This window comes from Cervus canadensis, chromosome 3, assembly GCF_019320065.1.
Source record: "Cervus canadensis isolate Bull #8, Minnesota chromosome 3, ASM1932006v1, whole genome shotgun sequence".
Lineage (NCBI taxonomy): Eukaryota > Metazoa > Chordata > Mammalia > Artiodactyla > Cervidae > Cervus > Cervus canadensis.
The window spans coordinates 33,315,091-33,340,788 of record NC_057388.1 but is presented as its reverse complement, the minus strand read 5'-3'; the positions used below and the strand labels follow the sequence as shown (position 1 = coordinate 33,340,788).

The following is a 25,698-nucleotide window of genomic DNA, read 5'->3' as shown; positions in this document are numbered from 1 at the left end:
TTAAAAATAGTTATTTGAAATATTCAAAAATAAAATACTGTAATGTAACTAAAAGAAAACCTGCATGTTAAAAAATTCAGATTAATGTCCTTCCAATATCTCATGGATAAATAATAAATGCTTTATATCTTGAATTTAAATCATTTGTACATCAGGTAAAACTTTACTGCATATTGATAAACAATGAGACCCTTAAACACTTGGTATAAATATGGATATGCCATATTCTTAAAACTTCTGAATGTAATAGCAAGAATCAAGTTTTATTAGAGAATTTGACATAAGGACAATTGTTTGTCATATTTGACATGAGGACAGTTAGGACATAAGGACATGAGACAATTATTCCCTTCGTATTAAATATGTGAAGGGTCAACATTTTGATAGAAAAATTATTCTTAGATGAAGAGAATAACAGCTTCTTAGTTTAACAGTGGACCATACCATAAAAGTTGGTTCTCTGGCTCCAAGGTTTCTCAGCCTCAGCACTACTGACATTTGGGTGGAGCTGGATAGTTACTTATTGTGAGGGACAGAGCACTGCACCATGATTAGCATCATCCTTGACCTCTACCTACTAGACATCAGTAGCACCCTCCCTTCATGCAGTCACAACAACCAAAAATATGAATACTTTGGGAGCAAAACTGCCTGAAGTTGAGAACCATAATTCCACAGTAATGTTTGACTGATTACATATCCTATTTAAATGTTTATAGAGTTAACAAGAAGGTTGATATTTTAGAGGACATCTGGTCCTCCTACTTATATGGCAGAGAAACTGGGTACTAGAGAAGTCACCACCTGCTCAGAAACCCTCAGCAGTCAGGGTGAACACATCATTAGTGCTACTTCCTATTTCACACATCCTCCCAGACAGAGAGTGTCTGCGATGTTATATGAATTATTTTACACTTGTGAGTAATCCTCTGCTTTGAAATTCACATTCTCAGATGGTTTTTTTTTTTTTTCATTTTATTTTGACAGGAACTTTTGCATTTATTTTATTTACCTTAGAAAATTTTGGCCCATGGGACTTCAGTAAATGACAAATGACAAAGAGTCATTACTCAACTCACCTAATTCTGACCCTGTGTTCATTCCATTACAATTACATTATCCTTAATTTAATACTGGGACTTTTAGAATTCTAGATTATCACTGGTTTCTCAAATACTGTCATTTAACCTGTTTCATGATGTTCAAATAATATTAATATACAATTTCTCAGACTACCCAAACTCATGTCATTAAATTCAGTAACATATATAACTTAGCTGTCTCACAAAATCTTTGTAATATGTTTTAAACACATATATGTGTTAGAAACACCGAAAGAGGGAAAAGTCAAAAGTAGAGCATCCATGTTACTTTTCCCTCTCTGTTGATTTAATTTTAATACACTAGAGTGAAAAGGTACAGTTGTCTAGATACTCATCCAATGTATTCATGTGATGATATGATAAGATATATATTTCCATTTTTGTACAAACTTGACATGTTTCATTTTTAGTCTAAACTGAATACAATGTGAGTTAGAATTTAGTCATTGTGCTACTGTGAGGGAAAAGTCTCATTTTTGATCAGGAATTGTTCTAAAATATAGAGAATCTATGAAAAACAAAAAGTTGAGGAAGAATCATGTACATTTTTTTTATTTGTCTGCTTCTAAATGTATTTTATTAACACATTTGCATTAAATTGGGCTATTTGTCTCTCAAAGGCATTGTTACCTTGGATACCAGAGTATAAAATTTTACTTTCCTTGGTATCAAGTAGTGATAAGAGCTGCATTTGGCACTAAAAGTTGAACATCTTCTCTCACAACCTAAATTTGATGTAAGTTTTACACTCTTTCCCTCAAGGTGATCTTTCTTTGATGACCATAACTTACCTCCTCTCGATGTTCATCTCCTGACCGCTGGATATACCACTTAATAGACGCTTGCTGGGATTTAGGTATACATTCCAGAAAGGTTGAATTAAATTCAATGCCAAAAATCACCTTTTCATCAGCAGCTTCATGACTAATGCCTGGAAAGCAAACATGGAATAGGAGATTAACCTTGACCTGATTTTAAAAGCAATGGGAAAATAGACTGATTTAGAACAGATGCCATGAGGGAAAGATTCATATACATTATGAAAGAGAAATGAAATTCATAGCATAGTATTTGTTACCTGTGAGTAAAATACTAATAGATTAATTTTTAAAACTCTGTCCTGGCATTTCAGTTTTTATTCTTTCATCAATATATTAACTTTTGCAGTTTCTTTTTTTAAATAAGAATTCACAAGATATAACAAACATTGAGCCTCTTTGAGTTGCACTGAATAAACTTCAACATCTTTTAACTTTAAATCTTTTAATTTGTAGAAAATATAACCAATTTTGTAGATAGTTCTGCAAGAACAATTTATTTCACCTTTAAAGAGAAATTCATTATGAATTGGTCCACAGAGCTGACCACAAACCGTATGTTATGACCATATGACATTTCAGTATCAGAAAAGTAAGTGCACTTCTCTATACTTGATGAAATTCTATGATGACACTAATACATTGGATATTGTAATACTCTGAATCAGGATATTATCTACCCCCAAAATGTTCTCTTTTATTCAAAGAGGGATATTATAGCCCCACACGCATCTGCAATAAGACAGTTAACGGGAGGCTAAAGGATCAGTCTCTCAGACACCTTCTTCTCGTAAATCAACTGCACCATCTGAAATACATTCCATCCAGAGTAGCCAAAGGCTGTGTCCCATGTGTGATCTAAGATCTGTAGCTCAAATTTGATCAAATAAAAAATGACGGCTTCTCAGCCTGGCCCAAACATGCACTTTTTCAACATATATTCAGATGTCTCAATTCTGCAGATGGGCCCACTTAGCATTTTAGGCATAAACCAGAATAAGGCTTAAGGGACCTAAGTGAATCCTAAATCTAAGCACCCTGAATTATCAGCAAATGGCATGAATGCACATGCATCCAATAGTTAGGTTTTTTTCCTAGAAACTTCTTTTGAACTTATTTGTGTCTTACCAGCAAAGATTAAGTCAAGCATGCTGACCCTATTATGAATTAACCTTATCTAACCTTCAAAACGGAGAAGGTAATGGCAACCCACTCCAGTACTCCTGCCTGGAAAATCCCATGGACAGAGGAGCCTGGTGGGCTGCAGTCCATGGGGTCGCTAGGAGTCAGACACGACTGAGCGACTTCACTTTCACTTTTCACTTTCATGCATTGGAGAAGGAAATGGCAACCCACTCCAGTGTTCTTGCCTGGAGAATCCCAGGGATGGGGGAGCCTGGTGGGCTGCCGTCTATGGGGTTGCACAGAGTCAGACACGACTGAAGTTACTTAGCAGCAGCAACCTTCAAAATGCATGGATTCCACTTGAAATCTGTAGCCTATCCACTCTCTCTCTGCCAATTCAACAGATTACAGCCACAATTTTCTGTTAGTAAATTCCTAATGTACAGGAAGATCACCAGTGCCAATCACAGAGGAGAAAGACATGTATCATTTCACAGTAACAGAGTAACAGACAGCATTTTCCTGAGCAAAGGGAGTTCATGAACAAAGCAGGAAGGATGCAGGCTGGTCTTAGGTGAGCGGGCAAGGGCTTGGGAGAAATTCAACTAGACAGATTCAACCAAAGAACTAGTCAATTAAGTAAACGTTAAATTAGTGAAATCAACTGGAAAAGCAAAATAGTGAGCTGACTATATGAAATCCATCTTCAAATCAGTAGAAAGTGACCCTTTGACACAAAGTCATCTCCACATCAGTTTTACTACAAATTAATTTACTGAATTTTCCGATAATGTTTATCTGAGTTTAAAATTTTCTACTTGTAAATTTAAACATGTGTGTGTGTGTGTTCAAAAGCATCAATTCTTCAGCACTCAGCTGTCTTTATAGTCCAAATCTCACATCCATACATGACTACTGGAAAAACCAGAGCTTTGACTAGACAGACCTTTGTTGGCAAAGTAAAGTCTCTGCTTCTTAATATGCTGTCTACGTTGGTCATACTTTTCTTCCAAGGAGCAAATGTCTTTTAATTTCATGGCCTCAGTCACCATCCGCAGTGATTTTGGAGCCCCCAAAAATAAAGTCTCTCATTGTTTCCCCATCCATTGGCCATGAAGGGATGGAACCAGATGCCATGATCTTAGTTTTCTGAATGTTGAGCTTTAAGCCAACATTTTCACTCTCTTTCACTTTCATCAAGAGGCTCTTTAGTTCTTCTTCACTTTCTGCCATAAGGGTGGTGTCATCTGCATATCTCAGGTTATTGATATTTCTCCTGGCAATCTTGATTCCAGCTTGTGCTTCATTCAGCCCAGCACTTCTCATGATGTACTCTGCATATAAGTTAAATAAGCAGGGTGACAATATACAGCCTTGATGTACTCATTTTCCTATTTGGAACAAGTCTGTTGTTCCATGCCCAGTTCTAATTGTTGCTTCCTGACCTGCATACAGATTTCCCAGGAGGCAGGTCAGGTGGTCTGGTATTCCCATCTCTTTCAGAATTTTCCATAGTTTGTTGTGGTCCACACTCTCAAAGGCTTTGGCATAGTCAGTAAAGCAGAAGTAGATGTTTTTCTGGAACTCTCTTGCTTTTTCGATGATCTCATGGATGTTGGCAATTTGATCTCTGGTTCCTCTGCCTTTTCTAAATCCAGCTTGAACATCTGGAAGTTCATGGTTCATGAACTGTTGAAGGTTGGCTTGGAGAATTTTAAGCATTACTTTACTAGTGTGTGAGATGAGTGCAAGCTTCCCTGGTAGCTCAGATGGTAAAGCATCTGCCTACAATGCAGGAGACCCGGGTTCAATCCCTGGGTCAAGAAGATCCCCTGGAAAAGGAAATGGCAACCCACTCCAGTATTCTTGTCTGGAGAATTCCATGGACCAAGGAGCCTGATGGGCTACAGTCCATGGGGTCACAAAGAGTTGGATACGACTGAGTGGCTTCACTTTGAGCATTCTTTGGCATTGCCTTTCTTTGGGATTAGAATGAAAACTTATCTTTTCCAGTCCTATGGCCACTGCTGAGTTTTCCACATTTGCTGGCATATTGAGTGCAGCACTTTCACAAGTGTTTTATTACTATCAATTTTTAAAGGTACAAAAGTTGCATGCAGTAATGTTTTTAAAGACTAGAATATGTATCTTTCATTTAAGTGTAAAATAATTTTAAAGAATATTTTAATCTTTCAGATTGCAGGCAAGAATTTTTTTTTCACAGAGAAATATCTGGAATGTTTCTTCATAATACACTTAGGACATGTCACTGATGTCGATACAGCAAGATTATATATAGTTTACATTGTTTTAACAGTATCATTAATAACCATGCAATATCACAGTACATAACAATTGATGAACAAAAGAAGGAAGAAAGAAAATGTCTACTTGCTAGTTATTCAAAACTTGATTACCAGGTCAATGCAATGCACATTTATGGTGGGTTATAAGCAACTCATCTCCTCTCTTCTTTACCAAAGACAATTGTTCAAATGTGACTCTTTCTCTTCCTTGAGATTGAAAACCCTTAGTTTGGAAATACCCTCTTAATTTCTACTTTAATTCTCACAATTGATTCTCTATCACTGACTTCTCCTATTCCAATCACTCACCAAACTACCAAAATAAATTACTTTTATTTTTAAAAACAACTTTTCTTAGTAATATGAAAGAGTTCCTTATCACTTACAGGGTAAACACAAACGCCATAGAATAACATAGGGATCGTCACAAACTTAACCAAACCTATGTAAGTCCTTTCTGATTTTAATACCTGTTACTTAATCTACTTAGGAAAGTGTGATTGTTTCTTTAAGGAATAGCTCAAGTGCTATCCTTCTGAGTATCCCTTCCTTCCCCTAAGTATGATGCAGACATTTTTTTTTTTTTTTTTTGCCTACCACACTGGCATTACTTTCAATGTAGGGAATATATTAGTGATTATTGCAGACAAATTCACCACTTTTATATTCCAGTGACAGAGACAAAGTAATCAAGTGAATGAATTGATAATATAGTATCTTGGCTATGTTATGCAATACAAGTAAAAATAAAGCAGATTAGGGAATAATTAGGGATAGAAGGGAAGAAAGGTATTTCAGGTAGGTTGGTCAGAAAGGGTGTCTCTGAGAAATTAACACTGACCCTAACATTTCAATCATGGAATAAAGTGATGTGAGGATAGAGCCATGTGGATACCTGAAGTGAAGAGTTCTTCAGGTACAGAGGAAACAAATGCAGACAGGGCTGAGATAGGAACCAGACTAGTGCTTTTGAGAGACTAATTTCAAAAGATCATGGGCTTCCCAGGTGGCTCTTAATGGTAAAGAACCCACCTGCCAATGAAGAAAACATAAGGGATGCAGGTTCAATCCATGGGTCAGGAAAATCTCCTGGAGGTGGGCGTGGCAACCCACTCCAGTATTCTTGCTTGGAGAATCCCATGGACAGAGGAGCCTGGTGGGCTACAATCCAACCCAAAGATTCTGACATAACTGAAGCAACTTACCATACACACACACACACACTCTAAATGTTCACAGCAGCAATATTTACAACAGTCAAGACATGGAAGCAACCTAAATGCCCATCAACAGATGAATAGATAAAGAAGATTTTCATAATGTTCATACACACACACACACACACACACACATATATAATGGAATAGTACACAGCCATAAACAAAAATGCATTAACGACATGTGCAGCTGCATGGATGATCCTAGAGATTATCATACTAAGTAGGTCAGAAAGAAAAAGACATATACCACTTATATGTGGGATTTAAAATATGACACAAATGAACTTATCTATGAAACGGATTCACCCACACAGAAAAAAGACTAAGGGTTGCCAAAGGGGAAGGGGATAAGGAAGTGATGGATTGAGAAAGTGGGATTAGTGGATATAAACTATTATATATTAAAATGGATTAAAAAAAAAAACAACAAGGTCCTACTCTATAGAAGATGACCACTTTTCAGCAGGAAAGCTATGACAAACCTAGAACAGTGTGTTGAAAAGCAGAGATGTCACACTGCTGACAAAGATCTGTATAGTCAAGGCTAAGGTTTTCCCTGTGGTCACATACGGTTGTGAGAGCTGGACCGTAAAGAAGGCAGAGCACCAGAGAGAATTGATGTCTTCAAACTGTGGTGCTGGAGAAGACTCCTGAGAGTCCCTTGGACTGCAAAGAGATCAAACCAATCAATCTTAAGGGAAACCAACCCTGAATTGGAGGGACTGATGCTGAGGCTCCAGTATTTTGGTCACTCAATACGAACAGCTGACTCACTGGAAAAGTCCGTGATGCTGGGAAAGATTGAGGCAGAAGGAGAAGAGGGAGTGAGAGGATGAGACAGCTCGATGGCATCACCAGTGCGCTGGACATGAACTTGGGCAAACTCCAGGAGATGGTGAGGGACTGGGAGTCCTGGTGTGCCACAATCTATGGGGTTGCAAAGATCCAGACATGACTGGGTGACTGAACAACAACAATAACTGTATTTCACAGGGAACTATACTCAATATCCTGTTAAGCCATAATGGAAAATAATATGAAGAAGAATAAATATATACGGCTTCCCTGATGGCTCAGTAGTCAAGAATCAGCCTGCCAATGCAGGAGACGCAGGTTCGATCCCTGGGTTGGGAAGATCCCCTGCAGAAGGAAATGGCAACCCACTCCAGTGTTCTTGCCTGGAAAATCCCATGGACAGAGAAGCCTGGTGGTCTACAGTCCATGGAGTCATAGAGAGTCTGACACAACTTAGCAAGTGAACAACAACAAAATAACTAAATCACTTTGCTATACACCAGAAACTAACACAACATTGTAAATCAACTATACTTCAATTAAAAAAAAAAGCCTCTGATAGTATTGAAATGGACGGTGTTAAGGAGTGAATAGACAGAGATGGAATGTTTAGGTAGTAGAATGAAAAGGAAAGTTAAGAACACTCAGAAGGAGAAGCCTATATGGTAAAGAAAAACCAGAAGTTTTCCATGTGGTGCCATGAAGCATACATGTGCTGGGAGACCATCTCTGTAAACGCAAGGCCCTGATGTGTAGTGCTGGCTGATTTTTCTGGTATAAGAACTCCCACCGTGGCTGATTCAAGGTACCAATGGTTTAAAACCAGCTCAAAAAATTCCTTCATAATAAGCAATCGGCTCTCATGGGGCCATAAGAACTAGCTTCAGCGTATCACTGCACCATTGCATGCAAGCCAAGTGAAGAAAGTGTTTCGGAGAGGAGGGAGCTAGAGAGTAAGTAATAATGAGTGCTGAAAAGTGTGCATTGGATTTGGCAAGGGAGGAAATCACTTGGTGATCTTGACAAAAACTGGACTGAGTTAGAGTGGTGATGGTACTTAGAAAACGCAATGTACAATGGAGCATAACAAGAAGGGCATGTGATGAAGTGGAGACACAGACTGTGAGTGCCTTAGACAGCAACAGTGTCTTATAAGTCCTTATAACATGGCATTTATTTTACCTGTTTTTATGTTTGTTGCTCACTCCCACCCCTCACACACACTTAAATTTAAAATCCATGAAGGTGCAGGTTGTTTTCTTTTTTGTTCATTTGTTGTCATTTAGTCGCTAAGTTGTTTTCAACTCTTTTGTGACCTGTGGACTGTAACCCTGCCAGGCTCCTCTATCCATGAGATTTCCCAGGCAAGAACACTGGAGTGGGTTGCCATTTCCTTCTCTAGGGAATCTTCCTGACCCGGGATGGAGCCGGCATCTCCTGCATTGGCAGGAGGATTCTTTTTTTTTTTTTTAGAAGGATTCTTTACTGCTGAGCATATCCACCATACCTAAAACAGTCCCTGCTAATCTCATATGCACATGTGAAAACAGCACAGAGTAACGATTACTAAATAAAACACAGGCTGTTACAGTGAATCACCTGCACATTGGAACAAGAAAACAAACGTCCTATTCTGGACTAGAGCTTGTTTTTCAGAAGAATGATATTTTAAATCATAAACAATTGTGTTGTTTTTAAATTAAGAAAACTCTGCCAGACCACCAGTTACAGACTATGAAATGTGGCTGTTTACTCAGTGGTTACTAACAATGTGATGACGGGAAGGCAGTTCCTTTCTTCCTCCAGTTGTATGTGTGTGTGTGTGTGTGCATGCACTTGTGTGCACACATCTTCTATCTGAAGGCAGAGCTTGAGAGTGGAAAGTAACTAAAGCTCTGGAATATATACGTTTACAGATTGTATTCTCTGTTACCAGAGTCACTCAACAGACTTTCTCAATTTTCTACTCCTCCCTTCTCACGCTCAGACTTTCAAGATTCTCCTTTCTATGACATTTTCTCTGAATAATACAGCCTCTGGTGATCTCTCTCTCTTTTTTTCCCCTAAACTCCCACATCACGATTTGTACATTATGACATTTCCCCAAAGAACTGTAAGTTATCTAAGGAGTCTCTTTGTCTCAAAGTATGACCGGGTCAATTATATGCACATGGAACTCACTTAATAAATATTTACTGATTGAATGGTACATGAATTAATAAGTGAATACAAATAATGCACAGGCTACCTAAAGTTTCTTTCTAATAAGTCCAGCCCTTTTATCAAACTTTTCTTGGAGGGTCTCTTCTGGGATGGTCTAAACGTCCATATGTTTTGGACTATATTCTGCTTTATCTCTAATGGCAGTTTCAAACTTTACAAGGATGGACAAGGCAGTAAAAAAGGGCGGAAAAGGTATAGGAATTTTAAAAGCCATATGAAACAAATAACAATATAACAAAGAATTATATTCACTTAGGCATGTGAACAGGGGGCTGATTTATAAAACCTTCTATTGCTTTTCCAGAGCACAAAATGGGATCTTCCTACATAAAAGATATTTTAAGTCATATAATAAAAAAGACACACCAAGGTTAGGCTTACAGTTTTCAGTGAGAGTAAAGAATAGTAGACCTATACTTACTGTCTTCTATGTCCCAGCACTGGGTGATTGGGTCCCCATACTTGACATCTTGGCGTCTAGCTCGCCTATGGAAAAGGGATTAAACTGTTTAGAACTTCAAGCATGATATCTGGAATATGAAAAGTCTACATATAACACAAATAACAGTAGCAGAAGCAGAACTGTACTTGTTTCACTGCTTAACTTAAATGCAGGTCAGTATTCCGATTGCTGCAACATTAATCCAAGTACTACCAGTTAGGTAGAGTCCTAACAGAATGGATCTTGTTTCAGCAATAAGATGGTCTGAATTTTATTTAGCCACCACAATTTTTCTTTGATTTTGACAAATTATTCAGCACAACAGGTTGAATATAAATGTATTCCAGTTTTTATTTACACCCAGTGGGGGGGGGTAACTATTTTTATCTTCTATTTTTCAGTCAGTCAATGGAAAGTAATAAGATATAAAAAAGCTTTAGTCAGTGGGTAAGAAAGTATGCACAAATATAAAATGCTTTATCATACGAAGATTCATTATTTATGTGATTAAACAAGATAGATATTATTTGAAACAGAAGTACAAGTTTGATATGGCATGAATGGCTAGATGTTATTTCTATCTACTGACACAGTTCACAATGTTTCTCTCATAGTGGTGCTAATGATAGTAATAAAATAATAGCCTTGTACTTTATTGTCACATGTTTTCCTTAAGAGAAAATAATAACTATTGTATATTAAAGAAATCTGCTACATCTAAGTTAAATAAATTTTATACTCAGTGTGCAGTTTCATTTGCTTTGGCTATTTTATGTTGCCCCATCAGAGATCACAGATGTCACAACGAATATTCTGTGATACTAGGGTATTCCTTAAGGGGAATGTTGACTGGATGACAGTCTTGTGGAAGATTCATCTATCATACACATTTTTTGGCTCACACAAACATTATGTTAGGTAAGGGAGAACATCACAGTGGCATGTCTGCAAGATCAGAGATACAGTCCTGGGAAATACAAAAAGAAAAAATATGATGGTATAAGGTACATAAGGTCAAGAATGTTTTTAAATCTTGGCTTCATAAGGAACAGGATCAATTTATCAAACTGAAGGTTCATTACCAACTAATGAGCATGCTTGTCTTTTAGGTTCTAGAAAAGAAAAGCATTGCCCAAAGACTACCTAGGAAGAGTATATTCTTTGTCAAAAACTAACAAAAATGTTGTGACTTTTTACTTTAAGCTTGAAATAATGGTATGTGCCCACTTACATTCAATTCAGAGATTTCAGGGAATATAAAAAGGTCTTGGCATTGTGTCTGTTTTTGTACTATACATTCAATCTGAGATACTAGAATTTACAATTTAACAGATCAGTTAACTTTCAAAAAATAGAAGTGCATATGTAGTAGTAAGACTATTGTATGCTCACCTGCAATCTTGTTAAGACCTAAAGATTAAAAACATATATATATACAGTTTGCTGACATTTTACCTAGAACAAAATATACTTTGGGTGATACTTTAATAAATAGTGTTACTGTAAACCACATTTTAAAAGAATGATATTTTAATATATCAGCCACCATAACTCATATTAATGAGCACTCAGGTTGTTTCCAATAATTTTGCTATTGAAAACAGTGCTGAAATGAACAAACATATAATTTGTGGTACTTTTTTGCCCATGTGTGTATAAATAAATTCCTAGCCTGGGTACTGTTGGCCTACAATGACATTACTTTTAAGAGTACATAAAGCAATAAGTTACAAACAGTGGGACATAGTTTGATATTTAAGCATATCTGGGTGGCAGAAATTGGCCAAGTTGGAGTAAAAGCAAAATTCCACATAATCACTGGGATGTACTGTGGGCTGTATATAATCTACAGTATTACAAAAACATACATTTATACATTATTTGTAAAGTAGTAACTATGAGTATATGCATATTTATAAATAAGGGAAGAAAGGAAGAATGTACAAAGGCTATAGTAAATAAAGCAAACTTTTTGTGCTTTCTGACAAAGATGAAGGCAAAGGATATAAACAATTATCGGAATTTTTTAAAGCTCTGAAATCAAGGGTTATCAGTTAAATCCATTAAACCTGTAACCTGCCTTCATTGATCAAGCTTGCTTTAATTGCTGCTATAAAAAGGTGCATATCTCCAAGCCTTTTTGCCCAAGTTGTTGGAGTTGGTTGTGTCCCGTTTGAGCTCTAGCCAGTTAAGACACTGGCCTTCCCTCTGGGCATGTGAGGGTGTCCAGTGACCTTTTGACATCAGAGACCAAAAGTCCACCCTCCGAGCATGCATCCCAGGAAGAAGCCTGTAGCTTAGTTCCCTCTGCACAGGCCATTGCTTACCTCACCTTTTCTATCTCCAATTACCTTTCCCAGGCTCCCCAGCTCTCAGCTTTATCCCATACACATCCTGAGTCCCTCACCTTTGGGGAGGTGGATTTGAGACTTGTTTCCTGTCTCCTCGCTTGACTGCCTCATGAATAAACCCCATTCTCTGCTGCAAACCTTGGCATCTCCACAACTGGCTTGCTGTGCGTCAGACAAACAAACCTGGTTTGATAAAACCTCCACAATTCTGGATTTCAGAACGTTCTATTTTATCCTCCTTAAATTTAGCTTTATGAAAAATTATAAAGCACTTAGGTTATAATATCCCTACCACAGACCATGTTTCCTATGTGTTTTCTCTTTAAACTAACTACAAGAGAAATTGGCCAACTTTTACTCACAACTTCATGTGAGCGGTTCATCATATAAAATGGAAGACTTCCTCTTAACATGAGGTGCTGCTCACCTTTTTGAAGTGGGCGCATATCGAGAGCATGCATGTCCGTCCCAGGCACAGTAGGGGTCTCGGGCAAGACAACAGTCTGCGCACGCTTTCCCATAAGTGTCGCATCTGTGCAAGGAAAGCTGAACCAATCCGTCTCGGGAACCAACATACAATTGTTGCTGCAAATCAGGCAAAACAAATGCATTAGAAGCATCTTTCAGCCTAGTCTTAAGAACTTCCCTTTCTTGAATACCATATCATAGGTCTAAATCTGTCTCCTCGGGTGCCACAGGAAGAGTAAGATAAGTCAGTCTTCAGTCTGGCTGAATGGTGGTTTGAAGATGTTGATCCTGAATTGGACAGCATTCTATAGAGCTAGAGTAACCTTGGCAGTAATTTAAGAAGGTCAAAAACCAGCTGCTAGACTGAGGAATTAAGATGTCAAATTCTTTCTCAATAGTTGAAAATACACTTTGGTGGATTATATCAAGCACAGATGCTATAGGCAACACTGACGGTCTTCTCCTGCCATAAGAAATGACCAAAAGGAGGTTTCTAGAGCTTTTTCTGTGGTTTTAACTAACCATTTCATTTGCTAATGAAGTACAGATCCCTGAAGGAAAATGAGTTATAAATGAAAGAGAAAGTATTTGGTATCACTGTGAAGAAAGTATTAAGGAGGCTTGTAGGATGCTATATCACACGTGAAAGCCTGCAGGATTCCAACAACTCAGCAAAAAAAAATTACATTTTGAAAATAAGTCCTAAAAATAAGGTACCACATCCTCACATCCTTAAATGAATCTGAGGACATGTGGTGGTGGCAGAGAGGAGGGATCATCCAAGTGAACAAGCCATTGTCTGTGCCTTCAAATGACATGTGGTCAAGTCTAGCAGACATACCAAACTTTAAATGGAGGGGAAAGAAATCTGGAAATAGACACTGGCACAAATAACAGATGTGTACTCTACCTATAGCAACCTGTCTTATAACCCTACCAGCCACTAATCTGCCAATTAAGACCTCCAAGAGGCTAAATGCATATATTGTTTAGTATTTATTTTACTATATAATTCTCTATAATGTCCTTGAAACTCTTCCTTTTCTCCTGTTCTCCTGCTTTATTTCTGTCTCAGATTTGTTTCGTTTGATGACTCCTTTCTCTGCAGTGAATGTTGGGTTTCCTTCCTTTTCAGTTCTCTTCTTTACTCTTCTTCCTGTACAAAGACTCAGTGGTATCTTGAAAACAACATAAATATGCGCATACTGATTCCCAAAATCTATGCTTCCTACCCTACCTTTCTTTTATTTTAGCTGTGTGGCATGTGGAATTCTCAGTTCCCCGATCAGGGATAGAACCTGTGCTCCTTGAAGTAGAAGCATGGAGTCTTAGCCACTGGACCCCCAGAGAAGTCACTTCCTACCCTACCTGACCAAGAGACAGCATCCCAGTCACCCAAGGCACAAATCTGGGAGTTGTCTCTGAATCTTCTTTCACTCTCATTCCATCTGCCACCTTATCTCTCCATTCTCTCATGCAGAACTCTCTAATCTACTTCCTCCTCCCTCTCCCCTGCCTTTGTCTCAAGTCCTTATCATTTCTTTCCAGGATCACTTGTAAGTGTCCTACTATTACCCCAGGACTCAATCCATCTTCCACACTGCCACACCAGACTGCTCTCTGTAAGAGGAAAATCTTACCATGACACCCTCCTGCTTAAAATCTTTCAAGGTTTTCACTGTCTTGGATAAACATGTTAAACTTCTCAGGAGGGCATCCATGCAAAGATGTGTCTACTCTTCTGCTGTTTTACTTCCCCAGGTTCCTTTCTAGCATCCTTGCTCCATAAGCACAGGTATGCTCTTTGCTCCAACTGTATACAAACTTACTAGGATAAGTTACAATCTTTCACTCTTTATACCTTTTCAAATGTTCCCCACTTCTACTTGGCTTCTCCATCCCATCCTTCTTTCTATCTGATTAACTGCAAGAGCTGTCATAGCTCAAGTTGTCTTTCTCTTAGCGTCCTCTCCCTGCTCCCCTGGTCCCCTTTTCCATCAGTTCCTCTCTTTTCCATCTCCCTAGTACATGGTTCCATTTTTGCACTACTGTGTTTGCATGTGCCTTTGCCTTTCAGCTCCATAAGAGTTTCTAGAGATGAAGACTTATGCCATTCATCCATTTCTGTACCCTCCAAGGGCAGTAGTAGGCCTTCAGGAACTAAATGTTGAATGAATGAACAAATTAACAGAAAAGACTGAAGAAGAAATCTATTTGGATATTTTCCTAATAATCCTTGTATCATACTAAGTGTACTTACTCTACAGATTAAGACAATTTTAGCAACACCTTAATTATCTATCATGTGTTTTACTTACATATCAAGAGTATGTATAGAAATGGTAATGCAAGTCTGAACCTCTTGAATCAACTGGGGTTTGGAGTATCATATCCAAGAACTGTGACATCATATTAAATATTATTATTGTCATTATTAGCTACCATCTATTTTACACTTAGGAAGTACCAGCTCTCTGTCTAGAATTTTGCATATAGCATCCAATTTATTAGGAGGTAGATATTATTCTTCTAACTTTACTGTTGAGGAAATTGACTCCTGGAGTAAGATATTAAATGGAAGGTTGGAGGTTAACTATTGGGCTGTTTGCCACTGCAGTCTAACTCCTACACTCCCTGATTAAAAACCATTTTTAATGTTTAGTTCTAGTATTCTATTGTTACATGAATTACTTCACAGCCTTGACAGAATGGCATTCTCATGAGACTAGAAAAGTGAGCTCAATTTTCAAGAGCCAAAGAAAGGGAGAATGTATTATTCAATTAATGAAATTGGGTTCCATGTCTCCTAAGGCAAGGCTGAAACAATGCCCAATAATCAGTTACAAAAGAAACAATCTAAAGCTTTTTATAGATTTATAATTTAACTTCCTGCCTCAGTGGATTTTCCCTAAAATAAACTTTGATTCAAACAGTCTTCCTTTTGTGGCTAATTTTTACAAAAAATATTAGAAAGTACCTGCTTCAGAGACAACTCCATGTTCAAGATGATTGAGGAATGCTGAAAATAGAAGTTAACCGTTAGTAATCATGAACAGTCTTTTATAGTAGCCAAGATTTTATCTTGTGCCATAGATAACTGGGGTAAATTTCAAGGCTCTGTTATGTAGAGGAGAAAAAGATCTTAATGTTTGCTATTTCCTTCCCATGTGCAGTGATTCAACCTTAATAAAAATTATCAAAATAGTTTCTTATTAAAGAGAAATTACCTAAATATATGTGGAGGAATTCTGCATTGGAAATTGTTCCCAGTTACCCATAAGTTTTCTCCCTCTTCTGACTCTGCTTATCTTAACTGCTTCCATATAATTCAAACTAGTGTTGACAAGAACATCTCCATAATTATTTATTGCCTCTTTCTGCTCTCACTTAGATCAGTAGTTCAAAACTTGTTCAAGTAGCAGAATTCTAAAAAGTTATAATGCTCCTTGTGAATGAGCATATTCTTTATAGACCCCTACAAAACATGATGTGTATAATTTCATGGGGGGAAAGTTTTATTTGTAGGAAATACATCTCTATGCAAGCAATATAAAATTTAAAATATGAACAGAAAAGTCCCCAAACTAAGAAAGATGGGATGTTTAAAATTCTTTTCCTCTATCATCAATCTTTCTCTATATATTTATTTTTCAAAATTGATACGCAAAATTTAAGAAAGTATATGAAAAAAATGAAAAGAAAATGTTAAATGAGGAAGTTCTGTCAAATAACTTTTTTTTAATGAATTAAGCAGACAGGTTCATTGTTTAATCTTAAGAGTGGAATCCAAACAATTTCTTTTGACCACTAATAACCACTGAACAGACTCAGTCTAACATGCCTATATGTGTTGTGGGGGCTTTATTTTTGGCCTCTGGGTTCACACTTATATTTGACATTGACTTTTCCCTCAGGAACTACGCAAGGCTTTGTTTTCAGTAGATAGCAGACAGCAGGTCTTGTTCTTGTTAACTCCTGGACCACTAGTATCATCACGGTGTAAACAGGAACCAATGAAGCTCGGCACGTTAATTAACTTGGGCCCTTCACAGTGGAGGGTTCTACTCTATTTTATGACAATAGATGTTCACATGGAAACAGTATATTTTAATAAACTGTCTCAACAAAAATGTTACAAAAGACGCAGCATATTTTTCAAAAGCTCTTCTAAGAAATGCAATTTTATTTCTAATTTCATTTTTAGAAAATAACTTTGAACTGAATCTCACTGAACATCTACAAAGAATGCCACAATTCAGATTTACTCTTAAAAGTCTAAGGATATTCCCCAAATCTGGAGAAATATTATTTTAGATCTACTAACTTTTTGGGTGATTGAGAGGAACTTAGCATACACAAAGATTTACTATCATGCAACTTAAAAAAAAATTTCCTTATAGAAATGCAGGGAAACATGATTTATACACTTTTCAGTTTTCTCAAATTCAACTGAGGAAAAACTGAAAAGTAAAATTTATTCAGCAGAAAAGCATCTGGATAGTAAAAGAGATCCCAGGCTTTCATCTACTGTAGTGATTTGTCTGAGCATACGCTTGGAAAACTCAGTCATGAGGGGTAGTCCCAGGAGTCCCAAGCTAAGTTATATTCTACAGGGGAAAGTGAGTCCCACTCTTGGTTGCTTTTTAAACTTTTTTTCCTTCACTTAAGGAAATAAAAAGTAAAGGAGTTAATTGCAAAGACTTCTCCAGAAAAAGTGATGATATATTGAGACAAACATGTCGCATATCTTCTCACGGAACTCTGGCCTAAGTCTTACCTTGAATATCTGTAACTCCTCCAGTACTACCTCTTCCATATTCCACTTCTCCTTTGAAATGCTGACAACTTTTAGGACCGTTCCAATGTCTGAAAAAACACATTACCCATGATCCTTCTGCTTCTACTTCAATGTTTAAACATTTTCTTAGCAACCTGCACACTGCTCCCCTCATTTTTTTTCTCAATGCCTTTCAAGAAATCAGGTTAAATAAAGCATGCAAGAAATGAAGCTTAATGTATTAATATATGACTCTCCTCTTCTGAAATATTATAGCTTTCAGCTCATAGAACACATGTTTATAAAGAAAATATTAAAAGACACATACTTGGAGTGTATTCCTAGCACAGGAATATCTATGTCTCCTTTAAAACAGTTGAAATGATAACAAAAGAGAAACAACATTTTTGGAATTTAAAGGGTTAAAATATATTAACACTTTTTCTTTCTTTCTAAATGTAAGAAATACTTTTTCAGTACTTATCCAATTCACTATGAAAGACAAATATATTTTAATACTTTTATTAATATTTTTAATAATATTTTAAAAGCTATTTTTAATAATCTTAACAAATGGAGGAGAAATCATTGAGGTATCTATATGAGAAAAGTGGCCACTACTAATCAAATGTATTTAACTGACAGAAACATTAATGGGATAGAAAGTAAAGTTTTTATCTAAAATTATTTTAGAATTTAAAAAAAATTATCACAAGATTAATAATAGATTGCAGTTCCACAAGGTGGCATGTTATTACAGAAAGATGATCAAAAGAACATTTTAGAAAAAGAAAAAAAATTTCCATTTGGAGATTAATGTCTAGACTGACCTATATAAAAATAAATTAAAAATAGTTGCTTATAAACTTCTGAGCACTGTGGTTGGAGTATGTAAACATGTATGGTAATAATCCTGTTAGCACAAAACAGTGTGAATTGTTTTTAAATGATTCTAGAATCTTTGAAAAATATTAAACATACATTTTCCAAATACCATATTTGGAAATCAGTCTACCTCAGTATCCTTACAATTTTCTCAATAAAAGTTAGGTAGTACCACCTAGTGGCTAAATGGCTTTTCTGACCCAGAAATGTTGAAGAGCTAGGAATGAGCTTTGGGTGGGCCATGCAATTAAGAGGCAAACTCGTTAGAATTCATGGCAAACTAATTATTTCATGTTTTGATGCTTCAGTAGTAATCTCCATAGTCTGGAAAGCATCATTTTTTTTTTCCCTGGGCCTTGGTACCGCCATCTGCAGCATAATCAGGTTTGACAACTGGAGTTCTTGAAAGTCCTTTGAGTCTGTCACACAGATGCTTCCTAATATACCTAACTTTTGTAAAACCAATACACATTTAGAAATAAAATTATCCTAAAATTGCTTTGTAGTCCTAAAAACATTTTTTGGTAAAAGTGTCAATTTCTTCAAAACTCATCAAATTTCTATTTTTTTTAATGCAATGCTTGATCCATCAAATTATAATTATCCAGGATGCAGTGCTTTTGTTTTAATGATACAAGTTATTTTTATTGCCATTAAAATTCACAGTACACTATTAGATATTACTTTTTTGAAATACACCAAATAATATTTCTTTTCCTATAAAAAGTAATCATTTTAATGAGTTGGCAATCAAAAAGTAAGTAAAATGGGTTCTAATAATGAATAATTAATCCACAAAATTCAAAGGCAGGAAAAATAATTACCAAGAAGTTTTTACTTTAAGTTCTTTACAAATTAATGATTAACTTTTTTGAAAAGCCATCTTATGTCAGCTAAGTCAGAGATTCTCAAAATTGGGTGAAAGGTTCCTTTGGGGTAAAATTGTCAAATATCTCTGTAGAAAGAAGGAAATGTGAAGTTTGAAGATAGAGAAACTTTTCTTTGCCTACTTGTTTTAGTCCATAGCCATTCAGCAAATATGTATTGAGCACCTCATCTATAGCAGGAACACTGCAGTTATAATATAGAAATATGTTTTGAAATCTCACACAACTCTAATGGAGACTGGGAGATAGGTATGATAGTCAATTAAAAGCACTTGTTATGCAAGTTAAAAAAAAATATTGACGAGGTATGAACTAATAATTACTCATTTTGATTTTGACCAGTAGACTTTTCTGAATTTTTTGTTTGTCTAATAATGAAAAACTCATGTGAAAGAAAGCGTAACCTGGCTCTAGCGTACCTGTTCCAAGAAACATCACGTCGTACTGGCCATCTTCTGCAACGACGTGATCCACCACGATCTGTGTCAGTCTGTAATCCACATTGATTCGCTTGAACGTTGGTCCTCCCACAACTGGATATACTGATTTATACATCACAGGGTGCCGCTTTATGAAACTGATGACATCGTCTGGAAAATCTCGGGTGGATTTGACCAGTGGGTCATAGGTTTTGCTTGGACACTGAAAAGAAATGAGGCGGGGAGTAAAGACATTGTTCTTGCACCTGAGAAATTATCATTTACTTCCAAAGTTTTTAAAGCTTATTACTGGTAATATTAAAGGAATGGTCAATAGGATCAACATGAAGTCACATCTAGATATAAATAAATACAGTTTGCCATGAGTGTATTTAAATCAAGTTTTTGCTTTCAAAAATATTCTAAAATATTACAAAGAAATATTATTCAGCTACACAAAAAATGAAATCTTACCTTTTGCAACAACATAGATGGACCTTAAGGGCATTATGCTAAGTGAAATAAATCAAAGAAAGAAAGAAAAATACTGTATGATCTCACTTATATATGTGTAATCTAAACAATGGAACAAACAGAAGAGTTCATAGATACAGAGAACAGATTGGTGGCTGCCAGAAGTTGGGGTGAGATATGGGCAAAATGGGTGAAATGGGTCAAAAGGTATAAACCTCTACCTATAAAATAAGTCCTGGTGATGTATGGTGGCTATTAGTTACAGACACTGTATTACATATTTGAAAGTTGCTAAGAAAGTAAATTTTAAAAGTTCTCATCACAAGAAAAAAAAAGTAACTATGGATGGCAGCTGATGCTAACTAGACCTATTGCGATCATCTTTCAGTTCAGTTCAGTCGCTCAGTCATGTCTGACTCTTTGCAGCCCCATGAACTGCAGCATGCCAGGCCTCCCTGTCCATCACCAACTCCCAGAGTCCACCCAAACCAATGTCCATTTAGTTGGTGATGCCATCCAACCATCTCATCCTCTGTCATCCCCTTCTCCTCCCGCCCTCAATCTTTCCCAGCATCAGGGTCTTTTCAAATGAGTCAGCTCTTCACATCAGGTGGTCAAAGTATTAGATTTCAGCTTCAACATCAGTCATTCCAATGAACACCCAGGACTGATCTCCTTTAGGATGGACTGGTTGGATCTCCTTGCAGTCCAACGGACTCTCAAGAGTCTTTTCCAACACCACAGTTCAAAAGCACCAATTCTTTGGTGCTCAGTTTCTTCACGGTCCAACTCTCACATCCATACATGACTACTGGAAAAACCATAGTCTTGACTAGACAGACCTTTGTTGACAAAGTAATGTCTATGCTTTTTAAAATGCTGTCTAGGTTGGTCATAACTTTCCTTCCAAGGAGTAAGTATCTTTTAATTTCACGGCTGCAGTCACCATCTGCAGTGATTTTGGAGCTCTCAAAAATAAAGTCAGCCACTGTTTCCCCATCTATTTGCCATGAAATGATGGGACAGGATGCCATGATCTTAGTTTTCTGAATGTTGAGCTTTAAGCCAACTTTTCCACTCACCTCTTTCACTTTCATCAAGAGGCTCTTTAGCTCTTCTTCACTTTCTGCCATAAGGGTGGTGTCATCTGCATATCTGAGGTGATTGATATTTCTGCTGGCAATCTTGATTCCAGCTTGTGCTTCCTTTCCTCCAGCTCAGCATTTCTCATGATATACTCTGCATATAAGTTAAATAAGCAGGGTGACAATATACAGCCTTGACGTACTCCTTTTCCTATTTGGAACCAGTCTTTTGTTCCATGTTCAGTTCTAACTGTTGCTTCCTGACCTGCATACAGGTTTCTCAAGAGGCAGGTCAGGTGGTCTGGTACTCCCATCTCCTTCAGAATTTTCCACATAGTCAAAGGCTTTGGCATAGTCAATAAAGCAGAAACAGATGTTTTTCTGAAACTCTCTTGCTTTTCTGAAGATCCAGAGGATGTTTGCATTTTGATCTCTGGTTCCTCTGCTTTTTCTAAAACCAGCTTGAACATCAGGAAGTTCACGGTTCACATATTGCTGAAGCCTGGCTTAGAGAATTTTGAGCATTACTTTACTAGCCTGTGAGATGAGTGCAATTGTGCAGTAGTTTGAGCATTCTTTGGCATTGCCTTTCTTTGGGATTGGAATGAAAACTGACCTTTTCCAGTCCTGTGGACACTGCTGAGTTTTCCACATTTGCTGACATATTGAGTGCAGCACTTTCACAGCATCATCTTTTAGGATTTGAAATAGCTCAACTGGAATTCCATTACCTCCACTAGCTTTGTTCATAGTGATGCTTTCTAAGGCCCACTTGACTTCACATTCCAGGATGTCTGGCTCTAGCTGAGTGATCACACCATTGTGATTATCTGGGTCATGAAGATCTTTTTTGTACAGTCTTCTGTGTATTTTTGCCACCTCTTCTAAATATCTTCTGCTTCTGTTAGGTCCATTTCTTTCAGTGTATACAAATATCAAATTATGTTATACACATGAGACTAATATGCTATATGTCAATTATACCTCAATGAAACATTAATAGTGCACACATTTTAAATCTTTTATCCATGTCCATTCGGGCTCCAGTTTTTGAAATAGTCTTTTTCAGTTGTGTTAGCATAAGTGAAAATTGGTAATTCCCATCCATATCTTTTCTTCCAGGAAGTATAACTTCAGAAAACTGACTATAAAACCCCTGTGATAGATATTTCTATTGTCTTTTATACTGTTCTCTTCTTGAATTAACCTCAGATCTCAAAAGACAACTGTCTTAACTTGTTGGCAGGTGGAATGGCTAATGGTCATCAAAGATATCCTTACAAAACAAAGTATCCTGCTTATTAAAGCTCAAAAGAAATGTCTAAATTCTATCCATTTATCTGTATTTTCTAAAGTTTCCAAAATGAACTCTATTTTTTACAAAGGTGCATGGAATTTGAGTGGAAAGAAAGTGATCTATAAACACCATTATTTTCAACTTCCTTTAATTAATGTAAAATTTCAGTTTTAAATTAAAACCATGATTGTTAAAAAATAAAATGGAACAAATCAACATGTCACAAAATTACTTGTAAAAGAGCTTTAATAGTTTGACGTTATAATCATTTAGCTTTTCATAACTGGTGTGAGAATTTACTGTGAACAATTCAACAATTCAGCAGCTCTTTCCCTAAAGGATCTGTGGAGAAACCCTCAGGGAGATTGATTTTTCACTTGTCTAACATCTCTTCATGTGTGCCTCTTGGCATCCACTAATTCAATAGTTAGTATACACTGCCCCCTGGTGGTAAAAGTAAAAAATTTACACTGCTACAAATTAAATGAATTCAATATGCCTCTATCCAAAAATATGAAAAGGGAATTACTTCATATTTGACTTTTTTTCCATCAAATATCTCCCCTCCCACAAACTAAATCTACTTTATTTATCATAGTTTAGTAATTTATCTCAGAATAATGTTGTTATCACATTTGAATTCTTAATTGGCTAATACATATTTTTTGGGAATGAAAAAATTTAGCTATATGATGAAAGCATCAAAAAGAAAATGAGCAATATTAAGGAAAGTTTATAAGAAAGTCCTGCTTTCTCCCTATTTTAGCTCTTCAACAAGTTGGAATCATAATCTGCACTGAACTGAGTTGTTTATACCCAGCACTAATTAGAATCTTGTCAAGGCTGAAATTGTACTTCTCAGTCAAAGCATTCACCATGGTTATTCTATGGAACTAAACATACTAAAGTTAGTTACAATAAATGACGCTGACCTTAAATTTACAGCAATAAAATTGTAATAGCTCACCAAATTATAAGAAATATCAAAGAAGTTGTAATTAAAAAAAAATCTGTTAATGATTTCCATATTTATCTGTCATAAAAATCTTGCATGTGAAAAGAAACTGATCTTTTCTTGATCAGTTTTATTGTCTTGTCCCAGATCTGCACCAAAGAGGTTAGAAATGTCCTAGAATGTTAGCCATTTGGTACTTACTGAGCATATTCTTAGCTGGTTGTTGGTCTGAACCTATATCTGTATTGTTAGTCACTGTTTCTAGCACTTTGCTCTTAGCCAAGTGAAATCTGTCAACTAGATAATGGAAGAAACCCTGTATTAAGCAGATTAAGCTGTAACTCAAAGTGGATATGGAGCTCAAATGATACAAAGCTCTTGCCCAATTACAGGCTGCATGTTTGAGTCAAAGGCCATTCATAGAGGGCTTATAGCTTAAAACTCCCGTGGTGCCTTCTGGTGGGTCTATCATTAAAATCAAAGCAAATGCTCAAGATTTCTGCCTGCATTACATCTTTGAGACAGCTCTCTAAGTTAAGAAAATCAGCTCTTTTGACTGTGTAGTTACAATCACACAGTAGCCAATATTTCAAAAGCTATATCGTACCATTCAAGCCAGATTTTACATCATATTTTCAAATTATAAGAAATTTTAATGTGAGAAAGTATAGGTGAATGAAGCTATGACCACTTATCAAAAAACAAGTATAAATTTTCCTCCTTGCTCACCTTATGACAAAAAGGTTTAAGTATATTAAAATCTAAGAAAAAATAAAAAGAAAGGAAATCTGGTTTCTATTGCCTATTATAAAATGATCTTTGAAAATGTATTTTTTTCATATGGCAGCTTTTCCTCATGGCATGCAGCCAGTGTTTGGACAAGATCTTTATCCTCTAGGTTGCTGTGTGTGACCTCTGGTCTGCGTCTCCACTCTGCTTTCACAAATGAAAGTGATTTGGTAGAGACACTCCCTGAGGTTTAAGACAGTACAGTTTGAACCAAATATTGTTATTTTAGTATGTTAAAAACCAGGGGAATTTTCCCCTTTGATATCATATACCTGCATCACACAGAGATCTAAAAATAACTTGAGATGCCAAGCATCTTATGCAGGTAAATAGAAACTAGGGAAGAATTCCATAAAGGAGAAAGAGAATGTGTGGGGAAATGCTCCATCTAAATAACCAACTTCAATTATCTTCCTTCCACAAGTCCTAGAAGATTTTCCGTTTGCAACCATACATCCCAGGTATTTACAATCTAGTTAAGTTTTCTCTGTACGTATGTACTTTAAGTTCTACCTGTTGACTCAGTGCATCTGGATATACTGTACAGGGCAATTTATTTCTGCCCCAGCTTTCTAACATTTGCCTGACTTCCATCACTTTAGCTCCTGTGACTGTAAGAAATAAATCAAGGAACTTATCTGTGTCTCCACCTACTGTTTAGAAAAACTCTAAGTTTAAAATTTGAAGGGTGAAAAAGAGGAGAGCTAGTCCCAAAACTCTCAAATGTCCGTATCTTGCTGGAAACAATACCAGCACAAGCGCAGAAGAGAAATGGACCTGGTAGGCAGCTCTGAGATGAAAGGGTAAACCCAGCATCAGTGAACCCTGGTTCCACGCCTATCTATCTTCCCTGGAAGGCTGCCACCCGGACTAGGTGTGATCATGTTATGCTTGGCACATCTGCATGTTTGTAGAGGGCCTTCAATAGTGCAGTGGGAAGCAATGGATAAGAGGAGAAAAATGGGTCTTATCCAATGAGAGAACTTGGCCCCTTGGTGGGCCCCAGACAGCTGTTACAAGTTTTCTCCCCCTGCTGCTTAGAGCTTTTCTCTACAGGTTGCAATTTCCTTTTAAACAAACCAGAGGGATGACCCCGTGCAAGGGAAGACATGGCATGGGGAACAACTGAACCGGGCTTTCATTTTTTGCAAAACGGGAAAAACAAGCTAAATGTGTAAAGCAGTCTGATTTTTATTTATAAAGTAAAACATGCAAATTTAATAGGTGTCATCCTAGCCCCTTTATTCCTCTGAGAGTTAGTTTATAACATATATGGGCA

General features: G+C 36.7%; 1 protein-coding gene across 3 annotated transcripts in view; it reads right to left on the bottom strand.

Moving 5' to 3' along the window:
* Window positions 1–25,698, bottom strand: part of SEMA3D (semaphorin 3D) — a 234,727-nt gene that overhangs the window by 9,331 nt on the left and 199,698 nt on the right. For all 3 annotated transcript variants that reach the window (XM_043462892.1, XM_043462891.1, XM_043462890.1), the window contains 6 exons: window positions 19,820–20,042; window positions 17,629–17,717; window positions 15,829–15,870; window positions 12,811–12,968; window positions 10,012–10,076; window positions 1,895–2,034 (listed from right to left, as the gene is read on the bottom strand). In XM_043462892.1, coding sequence (XP_043318827.1) covers window positions 1,895–2,034; window positions 10,012–10,076; window positions 12,811–12,968; window positions 15,829–15,870; window positions 17,629–17,717; window positions 19,820–20,042 — 717 coding nt within the window. The remainder of the gene's footprint in view (window positions 1–1,894; window positions 2,035–10,011; window positions 10,077–12,810; window positions 12,969–15,828; window positions 15,871–17,628; window positions 17,718–19,819; window positions 20,043–25,698) is intronic.